General features: G+C 40.4%; 1 protein-coding gene across 1 annotated transcript; it reads right to left on the bottom strand.

Annotated features, from left to right (window-relative positions):
* Positions 1-296: 296 nt before the first annotated feature.
* Positions 297-11,001, bottom strand: LOC118412225. The gene is made up of 3 exons (XM_035814946.1): positions 10,729-11,001; positions 1,114-1,349; positions 297-1,015 (listed from the first exon to the last, which is right to left on the bottom strand). The coding sequence occupies exons 1-3, from the start codon at positions 10,820-10,822 to the stop codon at positions 917-919; spliced, it is 429 nt and encodes a 142-aa protein (XP_035670839.1). The 5' UTR covers positions 10,823-11,001; the 3' UTR covers positions 297-916.
* Between the last annotated feature and the right edge of the window lie 9,382 nt (positions 11,002-20,383).

Genomic DNA, 20,383 nt, shown 5'->3' with positions numbered 1-20,383 from the left:
TTGATGAACAGATGTTAGTCCCTATTAAAGGGCATTGCCATTGGCTACAACAGCACCCTCGATAATGACATGGTGGATTTGACTTAAAGTTTGTAGTTCTGTTACGTATAGGTAGGGGACGCTTCAAATTGAACTAGACCGTCAAAACACACGACCATTTTCTTCGAAGCTCCCAACTACTAACTACCCAACAGCCCTTGTATTTCGTTTTGATACAGAAGGACTTCGTGTCAACCGTATAGCATTGAAAAAATAAACAAAGAAACACAATGCACACACAACAACCAAGGAGAAAATATATTACACAGAACAATCTTTTATTTTCCCGGTTTCTCGCATAATGGTGCATGCGAACTACAAGTTTTTGACTATCAGATATTCTGCCAATATACGGAGTAAAAGTAAAAATCGATATTCTAGATTGAAAAAAATCTTAATCTCCGTTGGTCATCGCGGTGACCTCCCAAATGGCCACAAACTCTTCATATTTCTTTATAATCTTTATAAACGTATTCAGTTGCCTTGGCATATAGCAATACATTCGAATATCTGCATGTCTATAATAAGTAACGTAAAAATAATCTTAGTTCAGGCTCAAATGGATTTATTCCAACATCTAGAGTGACTTGCTGTCATGAGTTTACCGTATAAATGCAGCAATGTCTTACATCTTCCAACCTACATGTACACATATATGTTTTAGGGCATACCGTATCTTTAATAGTGTGCAACATACAAATATTCTTTAATGTGACGTCATCTTTGACATCTGGCCGATCTGAACAGTGCTATGATGATCAGTTGCACAACTCCTTGACGATTATTGACCGGAGACAGATACTTGTGATTTGAGAACCAGACATACAGTCGACAACCGGAGATCGAGACGAGTGACCCAGGACGTGACCTAGTGACGTCACCATGGACGCCATATTGGGTCCCTCTCTGCAGCTCTTTTCTTCCTCATTGATGGATGGCCCCTCAGTAGCCAACCTTCTCTCACCATTTCCTCTGCCTACCAACACGTGAGTACAAAATCATCGTTAGAAATACATTTTCTAAGAACAAGACATTAAAACAAGTTCAGAATTGAAAACAAAATCAATCACATACCACTCTTTTCCAATATGGCGACCCGGGCTCTTCGAGGACACGCTTTGTTGAGTCGGACACGTCACCATCAGGATAGTCGTCATCATATTTAGTGTACATCTGTGATGACGCCTTGGGCCTGCGGGGCAACTCCATCAACTTGTTGAGCAGCTGTTGTAGTTCAGGGTGGCTGCGTAGTACGTCATCAATCTGTGCGTTGTTTACGTCAGATGGGTCCCTCTTGCCGTACCAATGCCCTAGATTAAACAGTGAATGGTTGGAATGAATAAAATATCTAGCTGGTGTAAAAATGTAAAGGTTTGGTTCCACAGCCTTTTGAGGCTTTGACCCTAGGACAGTCGGGGTCGTTATCTACTGTCTTAAGTGAACGGTATCGGAAGAAGAACCCTATCCATCTCCCCAACTGAATTCAGGTACCAAATTGTACACCTAGCTGGATGAGGAAAGCCGCGTTAATGTACCAGAACACAGTAGTTATCCGCGAACACAGTATTTATCCGTCTATGACGCGAGCACATATAAAAGTAGTACGGATAAACTTGTTGAAGGAGAGGTAAAAAGCCTTATTTGAGAGGCAGCCAGATATAACCTGTGCTGTGTGGTCAAGGAATATGGTGATTCCGAGACTGTATGATTTGGATTGTGACAGTTTTGTATTTCGTGTATAAATGCGCCGCATTGCGCATGTGCCTTTCTTGTGTGAGCCGGCTGCAGCTATTTGACCTCCGCAGAGCGGCGTTTCAGAGTGGGCGTGAGAAGGCGATACGCCGACAGGATTTTTTAAAATGGTATTTTGTGGCTTGTACCCTAAACTCAAACATGTCCGTTGTTTGTATTGCCGATTGGCACCCTACTATATTCTTTCCGCGTCGAAGCCAGTCACCCTGAGGCCCTTAACTATAGACCAAAAACAGTGTTCTGCTACCTTAAGTTCAGTCAGACTTTCTAGGAATTGAGCCTGTGACCCTGGTGCCGCCTATCTCGTGTCCGGACGCCTAGCCACTCAGTTATTCGACGTCACAACTGGCGTAGCATATGCAATTCTCGTAAATGTCGCAAGAGTGCATGGTTTATACTACTTTCCACACTCAGTCATCTACCTTAGAAATGCCTTACATATATTTACGGCTACAGAGCATGGTTTTGCACTTTAAATTCACTACATGTTTATTTGGAACAACATATACTTAAATTAAAGCAGACAACCTAACCTAAATGAATACTAGTTATCACATGAGTTGAGTGTTTCTTTGATCCTGACTCTAACTCAATATCAGTTCTGCCCAGGCATTGTCCGTTGTTGTAAATATGGGTCAACAATCGGACCTAACGTTACAAATGTATTGTTCTTGCAATTGTATCATAGCTTCATATTCCTGTAAACGGAATGAATCGTAAAAACCAAATCCTTACAAAATGTTCGATCCAACTAAATCCACGGGTGTAGACCTGACAAGTAACACGTATCCAACCAGACTACATTGCTACAACTACAACAAGCCAGAGGATGTTTGCTAAGCTCCTTTGCACCTACATAGAATTTAATTGGCACCCTCATAGGGACTGCTTTCTTACAGTAAGACATCTGCGTCTTAACGCACATCCCAGGTATTAAATACAAACTATTAATAGGATTTTCTGTGCTGCTTTTTTAATCCAACATCCAAAGGCCTGGCACTCTGAAGTCTCATAGGTGCGTTGTGTTGAGATACCTTCGGGCGACCCTGAAGTGGTAGTGTGTGGTAAACTGATAAGTCTTAGATGTCAGTGGATGCCGAAAGGTGTGGAGTTCAGGGATCGTTTGGTGGGCAACCGACGTCCGCGAGGTACAGATAGGATTTAATCTATATATAGATGCACTCAATGTCCTTCAAGTAAATGATCAGTATTGTTTCATAGCCCATAGGTCGATCTATAAGCACCTCTGAAAACAAGTTGGCTGCCTTCTGGATGTCACTGGAACTCACAGCAGCACAGTCGAACTCCTGGTTCTAACATTAACTGGAGGACCCTGGTTGATCTTGGATAGGGAATCTTGGGGGTAAAATGGGGGTACCGTAAATATCCTACAATGGTTATCATTAGTAGTGTAAACATGTTGGTATTTATATGTCTAGGGGAAGGAAGTTTTAGCAATGGTTAGATAGTAGCTGTGTAAATAGATTACAGTGTTCATTGATTTATGGTTTGTGAATAAAAATATAAAAAATGGGGTACCGTGTTTGAGGAGGTACAACAGGGGGTCTTAACGACAAATCTGATTTAACCCCACTATTGTAAGTATTTGACTAGCCTTAGGATCTTTAATTCGATGACAAATATCAGTAATTTACCAGCAACCAATAATTGCCTTGTCATATTCAGATTAATGGTACAATTCGACGATTAACTTCACCGTTGATTCGGCAGAAAGGCTTAAAGTATCAACAGCTGCACTATTGATTGTAAAACACTGCCGTTTGTAGACACCTACGATTTGATATCTTTAGTCATAAGGAAGCAGCTGCAGCTCGACATGACTGAGAGGATGCTGTACAGGTATCTTCAGTCTCTGCACACGCAAAGTTAATCAGTGTGATGTAGTCACGCTGTGATACATGTATGTAACCATTACTGCAGTATAAAATGTCCAGTTGCAACATCCCCACACGATCAATCTAGATAAAAACACCCTGCAACTTTTGTGATCAACTTTTCAGTTACAAATAGCCACACAATAAAAAAAAACATTACTGTGGCACAAATGCGGGTGGGGGTACGTTTCCATAAATGGGACAGAGTGTCTAAGTTGACGTAATCATAAAGTTAAATCATATTGGATACCAAGACTCAACGGGACCTAAATATGTAGTTACTGTACCGGTTCACTCATCGAAGGAACGCCCCAACGTTAACCCTTTCCTGATTGGTTATCTTTGATGATTTGTGTTTGATCCACTTATTACAGACTGCAGGTCTGCATTAGCCCATTAGTCGATGTGGGGCAATCTAGCGTATCGATCGATGCGATGTTAAGTTATGATCCATTGATGTGTCATGATTGATAACAGGGCATCGCTAGAACCTCTATGATGGTGATACCATGGTTCGATTTAGCTGTTTGGCACAGAACAGCTACTGTGAATGGAATAACTAAAATGCTTACAAGGCATATGAAGTTATGACAGCCATTGCGCAGAAAGTTTTTATTGGATGGAAGTGCAAACTGATTTTCATACTGAATCCACGAGGGATCACACACATCGCTGAGAAGCAGATTCCCGAGGAAAATGTAAACCTTGTACGTGACCTAACCCTAGGACATTGACGTAACCTTGCACATCGCCACAAATAACATTTCTATAAAGTGTACAATGAGAGTGCAAAGCACTCATACTGTTAGTGAGCATGGATGAACTCTAACATCATAAAGACTGCAAAAGCTGCCATGTAAATTACGGCAAACAAATGCAGTATATAAAAGTTCAGTGTCTCTGTGAGAAAGGTGCAGTGCGTTGAGTTGTTGGAGTCACGTGTATGCGTCTTTAAGTTGCTTCATGGCTGACTATATATGTTGTGACGCCGGGAGTATCCATAACCGATGATGGCAGACGCCAACACGTATTGCCTGGTAACTCATGTCTGATCCTGTAAAAACTAGTTATTCTAACTTTTATTATGCCGTCTAGACGTTACTTTGTCTTTCATGAAATCAGCAGTTTGAATCACAGACTAGCCCTTAGAGATACAGCCTTTTGAACTAGATGGGCAGCCATTCACGTGTGCCATCCGAACTGGCAGAGCAGAAGAAATACGTCCGGATCCATCGTAGGTGAAAAAAGTTGTCTCTTGACACATCATTTCGGTACATTGAATTAAGATACATGATTTTCCTCTCACCAAGCCGTTCTGATCTCTCTAGAGTCAAGACTTTATTACAGAAATGGTCGGCAAATGATGAAGGTTCTAGACAAGTCTGTCCAGTAGGCCCCATTGCTTATTTGATAGGTAGCTTTAAACAAGATATGACCTTTTCTTTCTGGTCAACAACTCATGTGCAGAGCATCTCCAATAAGAGAGGCCTCCAACTGAGGTGTCTGACTGTAACGCATGGGTAGTTGCCATGTTGAATGTTTCCATCTTCAAAGATAAGATCTGTAAAAAGAATCTTTAAAAAATGTTTTAAAAATGAGCTCCAAAACGATGACCTTTCCTTCCTGGTCAGCAGTTTATTTACAAAGCAAGCCGAATAAGCGTTGCCTCCAAGTTCCAACTAAGGTCTCTGACTGTTACTTGGCAATATTGTTGAATTGTGCATTTCCACGTTGAATTGTGCATTTCCTCTTGAAAGGTGAAATGAAAGATATATCCCCAAAGGCTCAGCATGCGCCTTACAACAAAGGACAACAGACGCACAGCACTGGGCTTTGATGTTTGTAGTTATCCCATATCAAAAGCAACAAGTATTCATATTTCTCGCTGGAAGTTTGGTAAAACTTGTTGGCAGGACGAACGATCATCATATGGTCATGAATCACGGCCGCGTGCGTGTGTGAGAACTCTTCGTGAGATGCATGTGCCCAATTACCACCTAATCTGCACATGGTGTATACTGTGAGGTGATACCAGGGTCAGCACTCGGGAGACGAGCTGTAGAACATAACGAGCTATATACTCTCCAGGAGGAACGTGTGCTCTTTACTAAAAGGTCATTTTGTGAAGGAAATCATGAATGAAAGACCTTTTGTCGTCAAAGTTAGCAATTTGCTATCATATACGCTCAGGCTTTAGGACAGGATCGCTGACAGCCACATCCGTAGGAGAAAGAAACGATGATAAATACTCATATGAAAGGCCGTGTGTGGGAGAGGGCTCGCACAAAGGATTGACTTGACAATGAAATATGCTGCATTTCCTGCAATAAGGAAATGATATCACAAACGAAGAAGCAAAAGGCCTTCGCTAATGGCTTGGCGTGACCCCAAATCACCCCTTTTCAGGGAAGGGTCCCTTTGTCTAATGGTTAGGTCATCATAACTCTTTCATCTTTAATAAAAATGGTCTACAAACGCCTGTATGTATGACAGATACACGTAGTAGCAATGGTTATGAGTGTGAACCCTAAACAGTAATATGTGTAGGTGGCAACTGAAACATTTTCATCATCTCAATCCTACTCTATATGTACAACATCATTTAGTTCATAGTCCCTACTTAATCGTTATTAGTTTCTACATATACCTACTGTCTTTACATATACCTACTGCCTTTCGGTTCTATAGATTAACATGGAGAATCTCCAGCTCTAGTAACGTCATAACATTATTTCTGATCATATGTTGTCCATATAAAGTTTCAAGTGTTGGTTTTCTACATTACTCACTGACAGTTATCTATTGTTTTGTACATCCCGATTCTTTGTTAGATCGCGTTGAAATGTTCTATTTCGACAGCTCTACATAGGGATAAGCTGTGAAATACGGGTAATGTTATTATGTAAATCACTTAATATGAGAGCTTCTTGTATATTTAGTACCATGCTCTGTGTAATTGCTTAAGATATAAGGTTGGACACCTCCTGTCGTTATGAATAGCCTTAAACTATTCTTTCTTTAATGGAGAAGGGCATGACGTTAGAAGCATCTGGAAAGTTGGACTATATTCACAAGATGAAATTGTGAAGAATCCTTTCTCTCTGGTGTACGACGTTAATTTTCATGATAACCAATCATTTTTCGTTTTTTATCCAAAGTACTAGTAGTGATGTACAGCGACTTTTGTAGTGTGCCGTAGCCAGATTTTTTTTCTTAAATCTCAATTATTTCGGTAAACAGATAAAATAATGTTAAAGTGAGTAAGTACTAAAAAAAAATCAAAATTAAAAAAAGAAAGAGGAAAGAATCAGATTTTTTGCAAACACATGGTTGTTTCAATGTGTATTCATAGACACAACATAATTGCCTGGAACATGAATGATATCAATAATATTTGTATGCAGTTGACGTGAATTGGAACGTTACACTGATAGAAAGAGTCTCACACACAGACAGACACACACACAGACGCAGGCTCACACGCATACACACACATACATGTACACCCACGCACACATACATTCATACGGAATCCAAATTGTCTTCAGTCTGAATTGTCTTATGACGTTTCCTATTGGACGACTGAAATTGTCTTCATTCATAGTTAGAGTGTAAAAGACCTGTTTCTTCCAGGTCACTTCAGTGTCACTGACGAAGGATAGTGGAATCTATCCGAAACGTCTGACCGTTTCCTAAACCATATCCAGTTGCTTTAGTAACTATTTTTTGGCGTATCTTATTACCTGGATGTCTAACCTACGGCGAAGTATTCATATGGAAACATCCATAGTTGTTCTACCCATGAAATAAAAGAATATGACTTATTGCTAATGTAATTGGCAGATGCTGTGAATACGCTTCACCAATAGACCAGATCTGGAAACGATTACAAAACATATTGCAGTAATACTTCATTGTTTCTTTCTCTGTTACATTTATTTGCAGCCCTGTGGGTGTCAACAATACCAGCAGCGCAGCTTTCAGTTTGAAAAGAAAAACAATATGAACTAAGCCTTTATCATATGAGAATATATGATCTGAATAATTAAAATCGGCACGCACTACTTCATGAACAATATCACTTTTCCATATTCAGCAGAACTCACCTAGAGTGTGGGTGCCCAAAGAAGAATGAAGATTAGTACTAGGTAAAGTATATATGGATAAAACTTTAAATAACTTCTAAAAGTTTTCGTTAATCCCATCATTAAACCATACCCTGACTGTTAGTAATATTTGGATATACAGTTTAGATAACGTAAGAATTATCACAATCGTTATCATCAAGAACAAATGATGTCGCTAGGTACTTTTGCAAAGATTGTATCGTTGATATCAATGTATATGTAAAACCTTATGCTTAAAGTTACAGAGGCCTCCTCCAAAATTCTTACAGGCATGAGCTCGTGTTGAAGATCTACTCGTGATGATCAATCAATCTATTCTCTTTTTACCGCTAGCTGTTTTTCAAAGTCGTTAAATTAAAGACTTAGCGGATGCAACCCGTAGATACCATAGTGCTAATGGTGATAGGATTATCATAGTCTTCCTCAATGTAGTTTTTATTGCCCTGGGTCATCCGATGTGGTTTTAACACTCCTGCAAATGGAACCATGATAGCGTTAAACGGCTGATACTCTCATCCGTGGAGCATCTTAACGGTTTTTGACGACTGGAAAACGAGCGGTTTATTAACAACACGAGTGTAACTGAAGTTAACATTCGTGATGGGTGTGATACAGGTATCAACTACGGTTTATTGCATGATGTCAGCGGAGTAAAACGTATTGCGAAGAGATCGGTTGCAATTTTCAGCTAGACTGCCGCCCACACCCTCAGACAGTCGGTTCCATTAGGCCAGGGCTCGAGGGAAATCGCCCGATGACATTTAAGATCTTCCCGGAGTCGAGATGCCAAGCCGCGTCCGTGTCATTTCGCATCGCCAGGCTTTTTGGCTGATTTTAAGGACTGATAACCTTGGCTAATTGGGATCGCCACTGCCATGTCCTGCGCTGCCATATGTCTTGTACATCATTAGTGCCGCCCACCTCAGCTGTCAAGTCGGTAAACTTGAACGTCACGATAGTTTCACAGTAAGCGAAGAAGAGTCACCCAACACAAAAGTGAGCTTATAGTTGGCTAAGACTCATACCGAAAGTCGAAAATTTCTTTGCACTGGAAATTGCATTTCTTTGTTCAGCTACAACAATCAACATAGAAAAAACTTTCAAGATGATCATAACAGATTTTGCCGACCGCTCACTCAGACACGGATTTGGTACCTTTTACGTGACGATAAGACAAAAGATTGAAGACTGTACCGAGCGTTTTAGCGTGGACTGTGTAAAGGGAGCCTCCGAGGAGCCATAACATGCCCGGATACGATGTTACTGGCCAGAACACATGGCGCCAATGGGAAGGTAATATAAAGATAATTGGCCAATCTCAGGTCACTCAGATGAAAATGACAGGAAATTCCCCATCTACAAACTATGATACTGTTTTGCAGTACGTTTAGCCCCACCTGATTGCATGGAGGGTTCTCATTATCCTGTGCGTGTATTGTTAAATTAGCAGAATTTTATCATTCTATATTGTTTGATCAGTAGAATTTTAAGATCTATTCTGTATTCCTTTTTGTAGTTAATAGTTGACCATACAAAAGTCACTGTACTTTTTGTCGTGTCAGTGAAGCTTAACAATATGAAATCATGTTCTAGCCAATGGGGGTTTTATTCGTCGACTTCAATGCCTTATTCGTCAGACATTTACAGTCTCGTCGATGACTTGGTACCGGGCACCAAGAGCAAAGCTTAGCTTCTTTTTAAACAACGTTTTTTTCCTACTGTATGAAACAAATGTTTCAATCACACAACCGGATTCACATGACCTTGGAGGATATACGTACGACACAGAGTTTGGTGTCATGTAAAATGGGACAACGTTCTCTCAGGAATGATGATATAATGACACATCTGGTGATGATTGACACAGCGATGGACACAGGCATTTCTGTGCAGGCGAACCACTTACTCCAGGATTACCGGTTAAGTAGTCGCTAAACGTGTTATGGAGACCTGTGTGCGCCTGTACGTCATTTTCATCCCAGAGGAGTCCTATGAACGGTACAATGTTGCCCAAGGGAGCAGCAAAGCAATTTTTTGCTTAGAAATGCATGAGAAGCCATTTTCGTTGTTTGAAGTGCACTGAAAAGGGTTTGAAGTGTTGCGTTATTGAGCATGGTGTGTTTTATAGTTGGACCGAGTGAGGTCGCAGGAAATGCCCTTGTTTTCACCGAAAAAAAGGTAGTCCGTTCCACAACCAACGCTGTTTGGAATGTTGACAATTAAGCCATACTGTCTGTAGACAAATAGTGTGTATCAATGCCCCTCACAGGGAGATACATCGCGATATGTAGACCGTTTGCTCTTCAGTAATGCTTCATCACTGGATCTACTAATCGAAATGAGAAACGTCCGAGGATACGACAGAATGAATATCAACACCAAATATCAGATCATGGTAGATAACTATGAGTAGTAGACGAGGAAGATATCAAGTAAGACATCATGTAAATAACAACGCAATATAGCCAGAAGAAAAGCAACTTTAAACGGCGTATGTCTATTATATAGTCTGCACAATCTTCATTAAGTGGAAAACATCCAAGCTTTTCTTTTCAACACGATCATACATGCTGTAAAGTGTTTGAATGGTGATTCTTTCCACGTAACCACGTCTTTCTGAACAAAAAATGGACCTAACACGAACGCAAATGGTAATGGCAATGTATGATATTCATTGAAATCACAAAAGAACATTTTGCTGTCGCAAACGCTATCAGTTGCACGGACTATTTAATACTTCAGTCATCTTTCTAGTATTGCAATTCTTGCAATCACTTGCAAAAATGGTATATATGTCAACCATGGGTATTTAGTTCATCATTAAAGCACATCACGAACATTCAACGAAACACGACGTCGATTCTTTGCTGTGTTACATTTTCACACACTGGTAAATTGTGAAGATTTTCTCTCACCGTATTGCCAGTGCTCCTGCCCCTTGTCGGCCCTTGACGGAGCCAGCAAGCCCGCCACGAAGAGAACGAACGCCACGTACCACCCCGACTTCATCAGGACTGTCCGGGATCGGCCTGAGTTTGTCAGCTCCGCTTTCTCAATCCGACCTTTTATCCGTACTGATCACGAGTCTTACCTGGGTGATGAGTTCGCCCGAAGTTTGCAGCGTGACAAACCTGTTTGTAAAACTCGCGTTAAAAACTGTTCTCCACCCCCGCAGGTTAGCCTTTGACGTGTTTTGGTGACGCCCCTTCTGTGATTTGGGGGAGGAGTCACAAAACGCCACGTCACTGTTACGCAGGGACACATTAATGACGCGCGAGACTGGTGTACTTCCTCCGGAAAGGAACTAACATAATCTATTTATCATTTATCATAATGAAAATGTACAACGCATCTGACTGTCCACATGAGAGCAGTTGTTCCAAGATTAAAGATTCTTTGTTTAATTATCAACAATTAAGACCAAAAGTTGTACATTACAGAAGTAATACACTACAATTTCCTTTTATACCCATCCTTATATCATAATCACAATGCGGAAAGAAGGAGTTGAACAAAACACACACAAACACAGTCGCACGAACACACAAAACACAATGAAACATTTAATCACGCACGCATACGGACATTAAGAAGCACAGGCACGCACAAAGAGAAAGACAATCAGACATAGAGAGAGATTCAATGTGTTTATTTTAATAGCCTATGTAACCTTACGATATCTCATTACATCACGCTGTGTTCGCTGTGTACTGAAAATGAAGAGCACACAAGACAGATGTTAATGTCAACATTAAAGAATTAAAAGCCGTGTAATAAGGAATGTTTCCCTCGCCTTCTGACACTAACCATTATTAACATGATTACACACAGTTAGACGTGATCGGAAGACGACATGATAAAAGGATGCTGTCCTCTTTATTAGATCATCTGTTGCGATAAATGGTAGAACGCTAATGGTTTCCGCTAAATATGCAAGCATTGGAGTTGGTGATCATCAGTTGAGGTGTTCATCCTCCCTTGTTGCTGTCGAATCAAAGCCTGTTAGAAATTACAAGCCGCCGAAGAGTAGTTTTTCATCCTTAACATCAGGGACAATATATTACTGCGCGGGAAGGGAGTCGATGTCGTGGTGTAAGGGTGGGTTCACACGTGCGTATAGATTCAAGTCCGTATGAAGTCTGTAAGAAATTTTGTAGTCTCTACCAGGCTCCACAGGTGGCTGAAACAATAGTGGAAATTGGACAAATATAGACACATAACATGCCGCAGGAGTTAGCTGGCAGATGAGTATGGTTTGCGACCCAGCTAACTCCTCTGGCATATTATCTGTCTATATACTGTGCAATTTCTATTATGTTTCCAGCAACAGGGGACTGTTAGAGGCTAATAATACACGTTTGAATATATATGATTTAAATAATATACGCACGTGTGAACCACCCTTAGCATCTTAAGCGGAACCCTTAAAAAGAAGCTTGAACTCGTGTCGAGGGCTTGTTCGAGTAGAGTGTAAAGCAGACCAGATGCTGATTGGTTGTCTATAATAATTCTATCAAAATATTTACAATGCCTTCACTGACGTGCAAATGATCAAAGAAAACTGATCTCAACAAAAGGGCGCATACTGTTTCAGCCAGTCCCATACTGGTTGGTAAATTTCAAATACTGTAATATCTGAGAAGTGCTTTAGCGTGGGCAGCGATGAGTAGTTAAGCTGTCCTTGACATGTAGATCAGATAAGAAGCAATTATCAAAAGCTTAAAAACGTTTTAGAGCTGCTGTGTTGATAATCCTACTCTATGACTCAGAGTGCTGGGGCGTTTTTATAACCCCCAAGGACTCGTTAAATGGAACATATGCTATGTACATGTATGATCCGGATTGTTCAAAATATTCATTACAATCAAGCTCTTGACCGTGCATTGCCTTTGTATCAAGAAGTTTACCGCGGCTGAAATGATTTATTAAAAGGGTTGAAGACTGCAATATTTGGACTAACGCTGACGAACCAAGGTCGAGATTCTACAGAAATTGATATCATGGGAACCCGCTTACGGACAGAGAAGCGATAGCTGGTCAAAAAATGACCGGCACCTATGTATGGCAACGTCCTGACTTCTGCGACACCATAATTACTTTAAGAAGGTTTGTTTTGAATCAAAGAAAAGTTATCTACAAAACCAGATGACCTATACAAACATCTACAGCATCCTACCTCTGTATGAATTTACAGCCTGTAGGTACAACAATCAATTTCTTTAAAATGTGTTTCCATAATATGTACAGACAGTTCTTATTGCAACACTAGGCAGTACCTAATCTCCAGGCAGATCTTGCGTGTAGTCTAACATTTGCTTGATGAGTAGTTAATTGGTGCCATCTTTTACAACACAGGGGGCCTTAATAATACCCTCTTTCCACTAGGACGGCGCTCTCGCCGCGCTCTCCTTGCGACCTAAAATTTGACATATCACTCAACTAACTGTATAGAAAAGAAGCGAATCCTTTTACACTTTGTGTGTTTTGTTGACTTCTCGGTCACACTTTTACATTTTGTATGATATACCCAGTCTGAAAGCGAAGGATACACATATCCTATTTAGGTCGCAGTGAAAGCGCATCGCGATCGCCGTCTAGTGGAAAGGGGGCCTAACTACCCACATGCCAAATTCAAACAAATGCAGGACCTTGAGTTCGAGGTAGAGAGCTCAAACACAACCAGATACCTTTTCGGGGTTAATAACTGTATACGTATACAATACCGCTGAATGAAATGAAGTAGAATAATAGACAGAATAAGATAAATTTGATTAGTATGCTGACCCATTCTCGTCTCAGTTCTTCCCGTCAGACAATGACTTTGATTGGTCACGACCTTCGGATGTTTTATCTGTATCAACACTGCGCATACGGTTCATGAAGTAAAAATGCTCCAAAATGACAGTGTCGTAACACGAATCGTAAAGGATTCTGTAAAAGTCAACAAGCCCTGTTCTTTAACAACGATGTGCAAAATTGCATAGTTTTATCGACTTGATGTATTCATGAGTGGTTCAGTATTTCATACTCATCCGGCATGTCTGTGTCTGACATGTACAATATTCTATCAGGTCTATATGGTTCACCTTGACATCTACTCTAGTAGTCCACCTTTCGTGTTCGGAATGCAGACTATCATAGATTCATGCATCTTTAGTACAGTTTACAACCGCAGCTAACCAATATGGAAAAAATGAAATACACGTATAGATGATTCGTTCGTTTTGAGCTCTATGTTCTAGCATTTTGGATAGTCGTTTGATGAAAAGTTCGTAATCAAAACTTTTGAGAATGAAAATACCTTTAAATATGTATTCAGAGTAAGCGGTCGTTGTAAACGCTACATCACTCATTTGCTACACATGGCGTCGCTACCGTTCAAACTCATTTTTTTTTACTTTGAATTATACCGTTTGTTATCGTTTCGGCATTATTGAAAATCTGCCCAAGAAATTGCATGCCAAATGTATTGTCATGTATCCAACATGCTACTACCGAAGTCCTAAAGGTTCATGCTAAATATCAATAGAAAGCTATTTCAGTACCATGGACATCTGCCTATTCTTTACAATGTGATATTGTATTCTACTCATTCTTCCAGGGCTTCTCTACTTTGTCGTGATCAGCTGTCATGACCAAGCCTGCTGACGAAGACGTACTTTATTACTCCGCTATCCTGGCTATATGAGAAATCGATAATGCATAAATGATGAGGTTGTGACGTCATGACGGCAGACGAGGCGCCATATGTTTGTGGAGATGATAGATTCGGCATGACAGTGACTGATGAGGGAGAGAGAAAGTAGCTTCGCAATTCTACATGAAATTGTTCACTTTCTCTACGTTTTGCACAATGGTCATTTTCTTCATCTAGAACAAGTTGCATGACAAAAAGTTGAAACATTTTCTAAACGGCAGATCTGGCTTATTGTCCTTAAAATAGGATCTCACTGCGGGACACTGGTGGTTCTATGTACTGAGTCATTTATGCATTTCGCTCAGGCATGGTTCCCTGTACTTTCTATTGACAACTGATTATTAATTATTTATTGCATTATATTGTATTGTTTCTTGTTATGAATTTTTTGTATGTTCGTCCGCATTTTTGTAGGTTCTGCCGCTACCAGCCCAAAGCTGCCTAGGCAGACCCTTGTAATGACTTGTCTCATCGTCAATAAAGTCAAAGTCAAGTCAACAGTACTAGTTTTCAGCAACTTGTCAACATTACTGACAACCACATCCAAGCTATGACTTGAGAATATACTGCTGCCGTATCGTCACCATACGCCGGATTTAAAACCTCTTTGATTTATTTTCAAAACAAAACTTCGTAAACTGGCGCTACCCATACCCGCCGACAAAAGAGGTCATATAAGGTCAATAGACGACACCAATATTACGGAGGTAAATTGCGTGAAAGTTACGTTCTAATACACTATCGCTTAGGTTAATTTTCATCACAAAAACTTTCTAAATGAATTGTTACAAAGACAAAATGATATGAACTTCAGACTATGGTGGATTTTATTCTTACATTTATTAAGAGATAAGTCTAAAATGACGAGACTTTTCTTGTGAGTACCACATTAGCATAATGGGCGAACCTGACGTGTGAACGCGGGAGGGAACACACGGACGGCGAAGTATGAAAGGATACAAGACGAAAGATCAAAGAAATATGACGATGCCGGTCTCTTCAGACAATATCAACTGTAGAACATTTAAAACTTTTTATAGCTTTTGTTTTCTTAATACATATAGTGTAAAAATCATTGCAGTACATGTACAGTACTGTATTATGTGAATAAAGATCAGTGGGTACTAAAACCATATGTAACTTATTGCTTGTGGTCAATTAATTAGCATATTCTCTATAGTGGCCACCTCTCTATAGTGGCCAATTTCGACCAGTCCCTTGAGTGGCCGCTATAGACAGGTTTGACTGTACACTATGACTTTGCAATTGTTTAATATGACCTCAATGAAAAGCGGCCTGTCGGCCGATGTAAGCTTCTTATAAATGAATAGATGTTCAAACCAGATATTGTGGGCTAAAATTAAGAAATGAGTCAAGCCTGCAATTCAGCATTTTCATCCGCTTTTCTCGACCACGGCTTGTTCTACTCTGGATTCCCCCCAATCTTATGTCTATACCTTTGGTAGATAAAAAGTACAGACTATGGACTAACTTTCTACAATCAAACCTGAACAACAAGCATCGCGATGTACGTCCAATTTAGCGCAGTCGTCCCGTCAAAATTAATGTTTCCATGCCGAATCTCGTACCCAGTGTCTCCAGTCACCGTATCAGTCGTTCCCTGTTTCTTATCGTCTGCAGAAAGCCTCCCTCCATCGGGACGAGATGTCAGAACTCTCGGCTCGTGCCAATAATGACATGGTAATTAAGAGCTTCTCTGGCGATAGCGCGTTCGGGACATCTTTAATTTGATATAAGAGGGCGTGAACATCATTCATCACTTTTTGGTAGAAAGGAAACTTTAAATTCGTTACTCTCCTGCTAGTCAGGAAATTACCAAACAAAATCATTTTAAATGCTTAAATTACACTTCCGAAGCGGAGGATGAAATTGTATTAGGACTTAACGGCTGCCCCGCCCTAACTAATGAACGTGGAAGAAATATAAACATCAATTTGATATTGAGCCTTGCTACATGCATAAGTGATCTTGTTATAAATCTAAATCATAAAAATGTTAGATAAAAACGGAGGGAAAGAAGAACAAAGACTAAAGATAACTTTAAAACTCACCTGAAGAGAATAGAATAAAACTTTGCAGAAGAAAAACTCAATGACTTCTTTTGGTCAAAGGGAGCTGGTTCGTAATTTGATTGGCGTACAGACCTCATGACACTAGAGGACTGAATTCTACATGATCTACTATCGGGACAATGTAGCTGAGCGTCATAAATTTTGTCCTTATGCCATTAAGACCAGAGAAAAGCGTAGGAGAGAGCGTAGGTGGCAAATATCATTCTGAGTTACCGACTTTCTTTCAAATCCGGCAAAATAGCCATTTGTTTTGACACTTCCTGTCATCATTTGCCATTTAAAGTACTTAGTGAATAATACGTTGAACTAATCAAAAAGGAATATGGCATTTTGTCACGCCATGCGCGTTCAATGTAGCTGAAACAGAATACATGTAAGCTGTCCCAACGGTTACACCAGTGGTGTCAGTCAAAAACAATGTGTGTTATGTGCCAATGACTAAGGTATGAACCATCATTTATTGGGCTTAAAAGAGCCGTGTCAATCATAAATGCCATTATGTTGTGTATCCCTGACGGGTTTCCCATTAGTAACTGGTGATTAATGGATAGCATATGAATCATCACACATCGGTTCTTGGAAGTTGGACAATCATGAATATGATACTTTTACAGATTTTGAATGATGCTTCTTTATGTCATGTTAAGATTTATTCTAGTCTAACGTTACTTACTATCTAAAATCTCTCTCTGCCCCGTAGTTGGTGGCCGTAGGGGCAGTCTGACTGTCCACAAGGGTTTTCCACTTCTAAATTCTTTTAAAAAAAAAGCTTTCACATCTTGGGTATGTTTTCGGATAAACGTACACAAAAATGTGCAGCTTTTCACCAATTTGTGCCATTTCGTGAAATACGAATTTCTTGTAAGTAAATGTTTCAAAATTGCAATTTCAGCCCACAAATCGTGCCTATTTGCGTCAATTTGCGAACGCCTGGCTCAATTTGGCGTAGTTCGGTGAGATAATCGGTGAGCTTCGTGTCACGGGCGGCCGCTGATGAGACCGTACCAACCGAAGCTGTCTAACAGTCCCCACACGGTGACGACTGGCAAAGGATAAAGGACTCTGTCTTTGATTTAGGAATAATCCCTCGGATAAAAGCGAGAAGACAGTCTCCTACATGCTATTCAACACTACCGACAAGCCATAATAATCATCGTCATGACTGAGGGTTTTTTTCTGCACTGGAAGAATATCTTAATAGAAAATCAGAGGAGCATATCATGTATTCATAGCTACCAATCAAGATGTCTATCGAAGACCTCTCACACATCAATATCAAGTTGAAGACGCAACAACTGTCAGATACATCCAGACTTCTATTTTATGAAACCCTTGCACGGCGTGCATTGCATCGAGATGGAGCAGGCAGCTTTGTGATATGATAATTCGCAGACGTTATTCCTGACGTTTATTGAAGATAAGCCATCAAAGTGTAACTGTTTCTGATAAGCCGTAACATGTTATTTATTCCCCCAAATCACGCACACATGTCGGCACGGTTGTCTTGTAGTTGATCTGCAAGCAGATTTACCGGTGGTTGTTGACTCGAAGTACTGACAGTTCACGGTGTTGTGCCCATTTTCCTCACTTGACTTGAAAATGAGCATCTAGCTTCGGTTTGGAACATCCCTTGGATAGGACGTTACATGGAGGTCCCGAGTTTGAGGAGAGCCACATCTCAAGTACGTTGAAGATCGATCCCTCCACACTTATCGAAAAGAGCTAATCTCCAAGCAGACCCTACGTTAGCAGAAGATAGTATCAAAAGCTGCCAGAGGAGCGAAGCCGGCCTACGAGTGTGTTTGGCTACCGGCGGCTGATGACTCTCTTTGGCCAGCTGTACTCCTTTGATACTATGTTAGGCCACTTGTAAATCAGCCTGGGGATTAGAAAAGAGTATGGACCCTTCTCGGTGTGAGTAGATCAAACAAATCTATCTGGGCATGCAGCTTGTACTTACTAGCTTGTACTACAAATCTGGTGCGTTACTCCATTGGGTAGTTTACTAGGTATGCAATACAGACAAAGGCCTTGTTTTTCAGACTAACTGCTTTTTATGATTTTATGATTTCTTTTGGGGACCATCAATCTTGATTATCAGACTTACCATAAGCAACAATCATTCTAGAGGCCAATAAATCTATATAATCTAACGAAAGCTGCACTATGTCATTTATGAACTAAATAGGTTCACTCGTTCTTTGCTCGGCGTACACCTGTGTGAGTGTCAGTGTATTATCTACCATTGATTTTTTTAAATTTAATATTCTTTCCACATATGTATCTAACCTGCTTCTTACATACAATACGTTATGTGTACAAGTATATAGATTTTCTTTAAAATCAATGTTACACGTTCTCCCCTCACTGGGTCTAATAATTAATCATCTTTACGTCAAATGTGGTTTTTGAAACGATTAAAGGTCTAGATGAGTCTGGACCTGCAAGAAATGTTCACTGGCTGGAAGCATATATATGTTTAAACTCTGTTTGTATATATTATATATGTTTGAACTGTAATTTCCAACACAAGATTGGACCTACCCAAAATTTCGAATGATCGACTCCGGCCGCGGTCTCCGTCAAGGAATGGATAATCCACTGCTTCTGTGACGTCTCGTTATGTAGACAGCACACGTGACTCCGTGAGCAGTGGATCATAGGTTGCAGGAAGCCTATGGAGCCCTCCGTCACTGTTAAGAGATTTTAGCCTCTTTGATTCCTCTAGCAATACAGACTGGGTCCAGGATTCTCACTTTGTCTAGTGTGACCGGGTGTTCAGGTGACTGCATGTATTTGTTGAGAAGCTTCTAAAGATGTTGAACATGCATATGGGCGTTCAAGGAACTTGGTATTGAGTGTGATCTTTCAGTCTCCCCAAAGTCCAATTTCAGTTATGAATTACAGTTCAACTTTATTTAGAATGACCTCTACGAACACAGATGAATTTTGTATATTTTCCTACATTTACATGTCCGGATCAAATACTCCATGCATGTCTACGACAGCCCAATAGCTCCACCACTCTCTCTCTCTGTCCCGGTAACAAAAGTGTTTATTACCGACCGTGATATTGCCAAATTTGTCGGTGTTTTTTTTGCGGGGATGGAGAAATCACTAGAGGCTCTCAAAGGAGTTTGAAGCGTTTTCTTTCTTTTGTTGCTTGCGAAAATTTGACTATTCTAAATTACAATATTCGTAACCAAAACAATGGTTTGATAAGTCGCAAATGATGCTTCCCTCGCATTTTATAATGACATGTAGAAGTGATCGAATGTGCATTTGCTGTCATTTATCAGTTTCTAATTTTGCCTGTTCGGCTATCCATGGATCCAGTATTCTGTTTCAGGATGCTGTAAGATGATAGTTACGGTGCAATATAGCTTTGAGCGCCGGGGGGAGCCACTGATGATGGGGTCATGAAAAAGCTCCTGCGTGACTTGGATGGGTGATACTGGTTGGTGGGGAAGACTGTGACTTTCTTCTCATGCGCCCGATTTTTTTTGGGGGGGGGGGGGGGCGGAAGAAGAAATTGGCATATTACAAGAAGGTCACAATCTTCGAACGAACCTCTGCTTGGCTAGTAAAGACGATTGCAATGTCGGCTGACATGCAAGATACGCCCACTTGCTGTATCTATTATGCTTATCAAGATGTAGCACTGAATGAACCGGAATGCAAATCTTTACATCAACGCCTGCGGTACGTCCTTACATCTATCTTGATAACTTTGTACCTTTTGATATCGCTTAGAATGTAGGTATAGAAGAAAGCGAACTG

This window comes from Branchiostoma floridae, chromosome 3, assembly GCF_000003815.2.
Source record: "Branchiostoma floridae strain S238N-H82 chromosome 3, Bfl_VNyyK, whole genome shotgun sequence".
NCBI lineage: Eukaryota > Metazoa > Chordata > Leptocardii > Amphioxiformes > Branchiostomatidae > Branchiostoma > Branchiostoma floridae.
The sequence above is the reverse complement of the archived record's forward strand: the minus strand, read 5'-3'. Positions and strand labels throughout refer to the sequence as shown.

Excerpts from the sequence above, each read along its gene's own strand:
- LOC118412225 (XM_035814946.1), bottom strand. The coding sequence starts at position 10,822 with ATGAAGTCGGGGTGGTACGTGGCGTTCGTTCTCTTCGTGGCGGGCTTG. Across the intron at positions 1,350-10,728 it reads GCAGGAGCACTGGCAATACG|GGCATTGGTACGGCAAGAGG; the intron begins GTGAGAGAAAAT and ends TGTTTAATCTAG. Across the intron at positions 1,016-1,113 it reads CGCCATATTGGAAAAGAGTG|GCAGAGGAAATGGTGAGAGA; the intron begins GTATGTGATTGA and ends ACGTGTTGGTAG.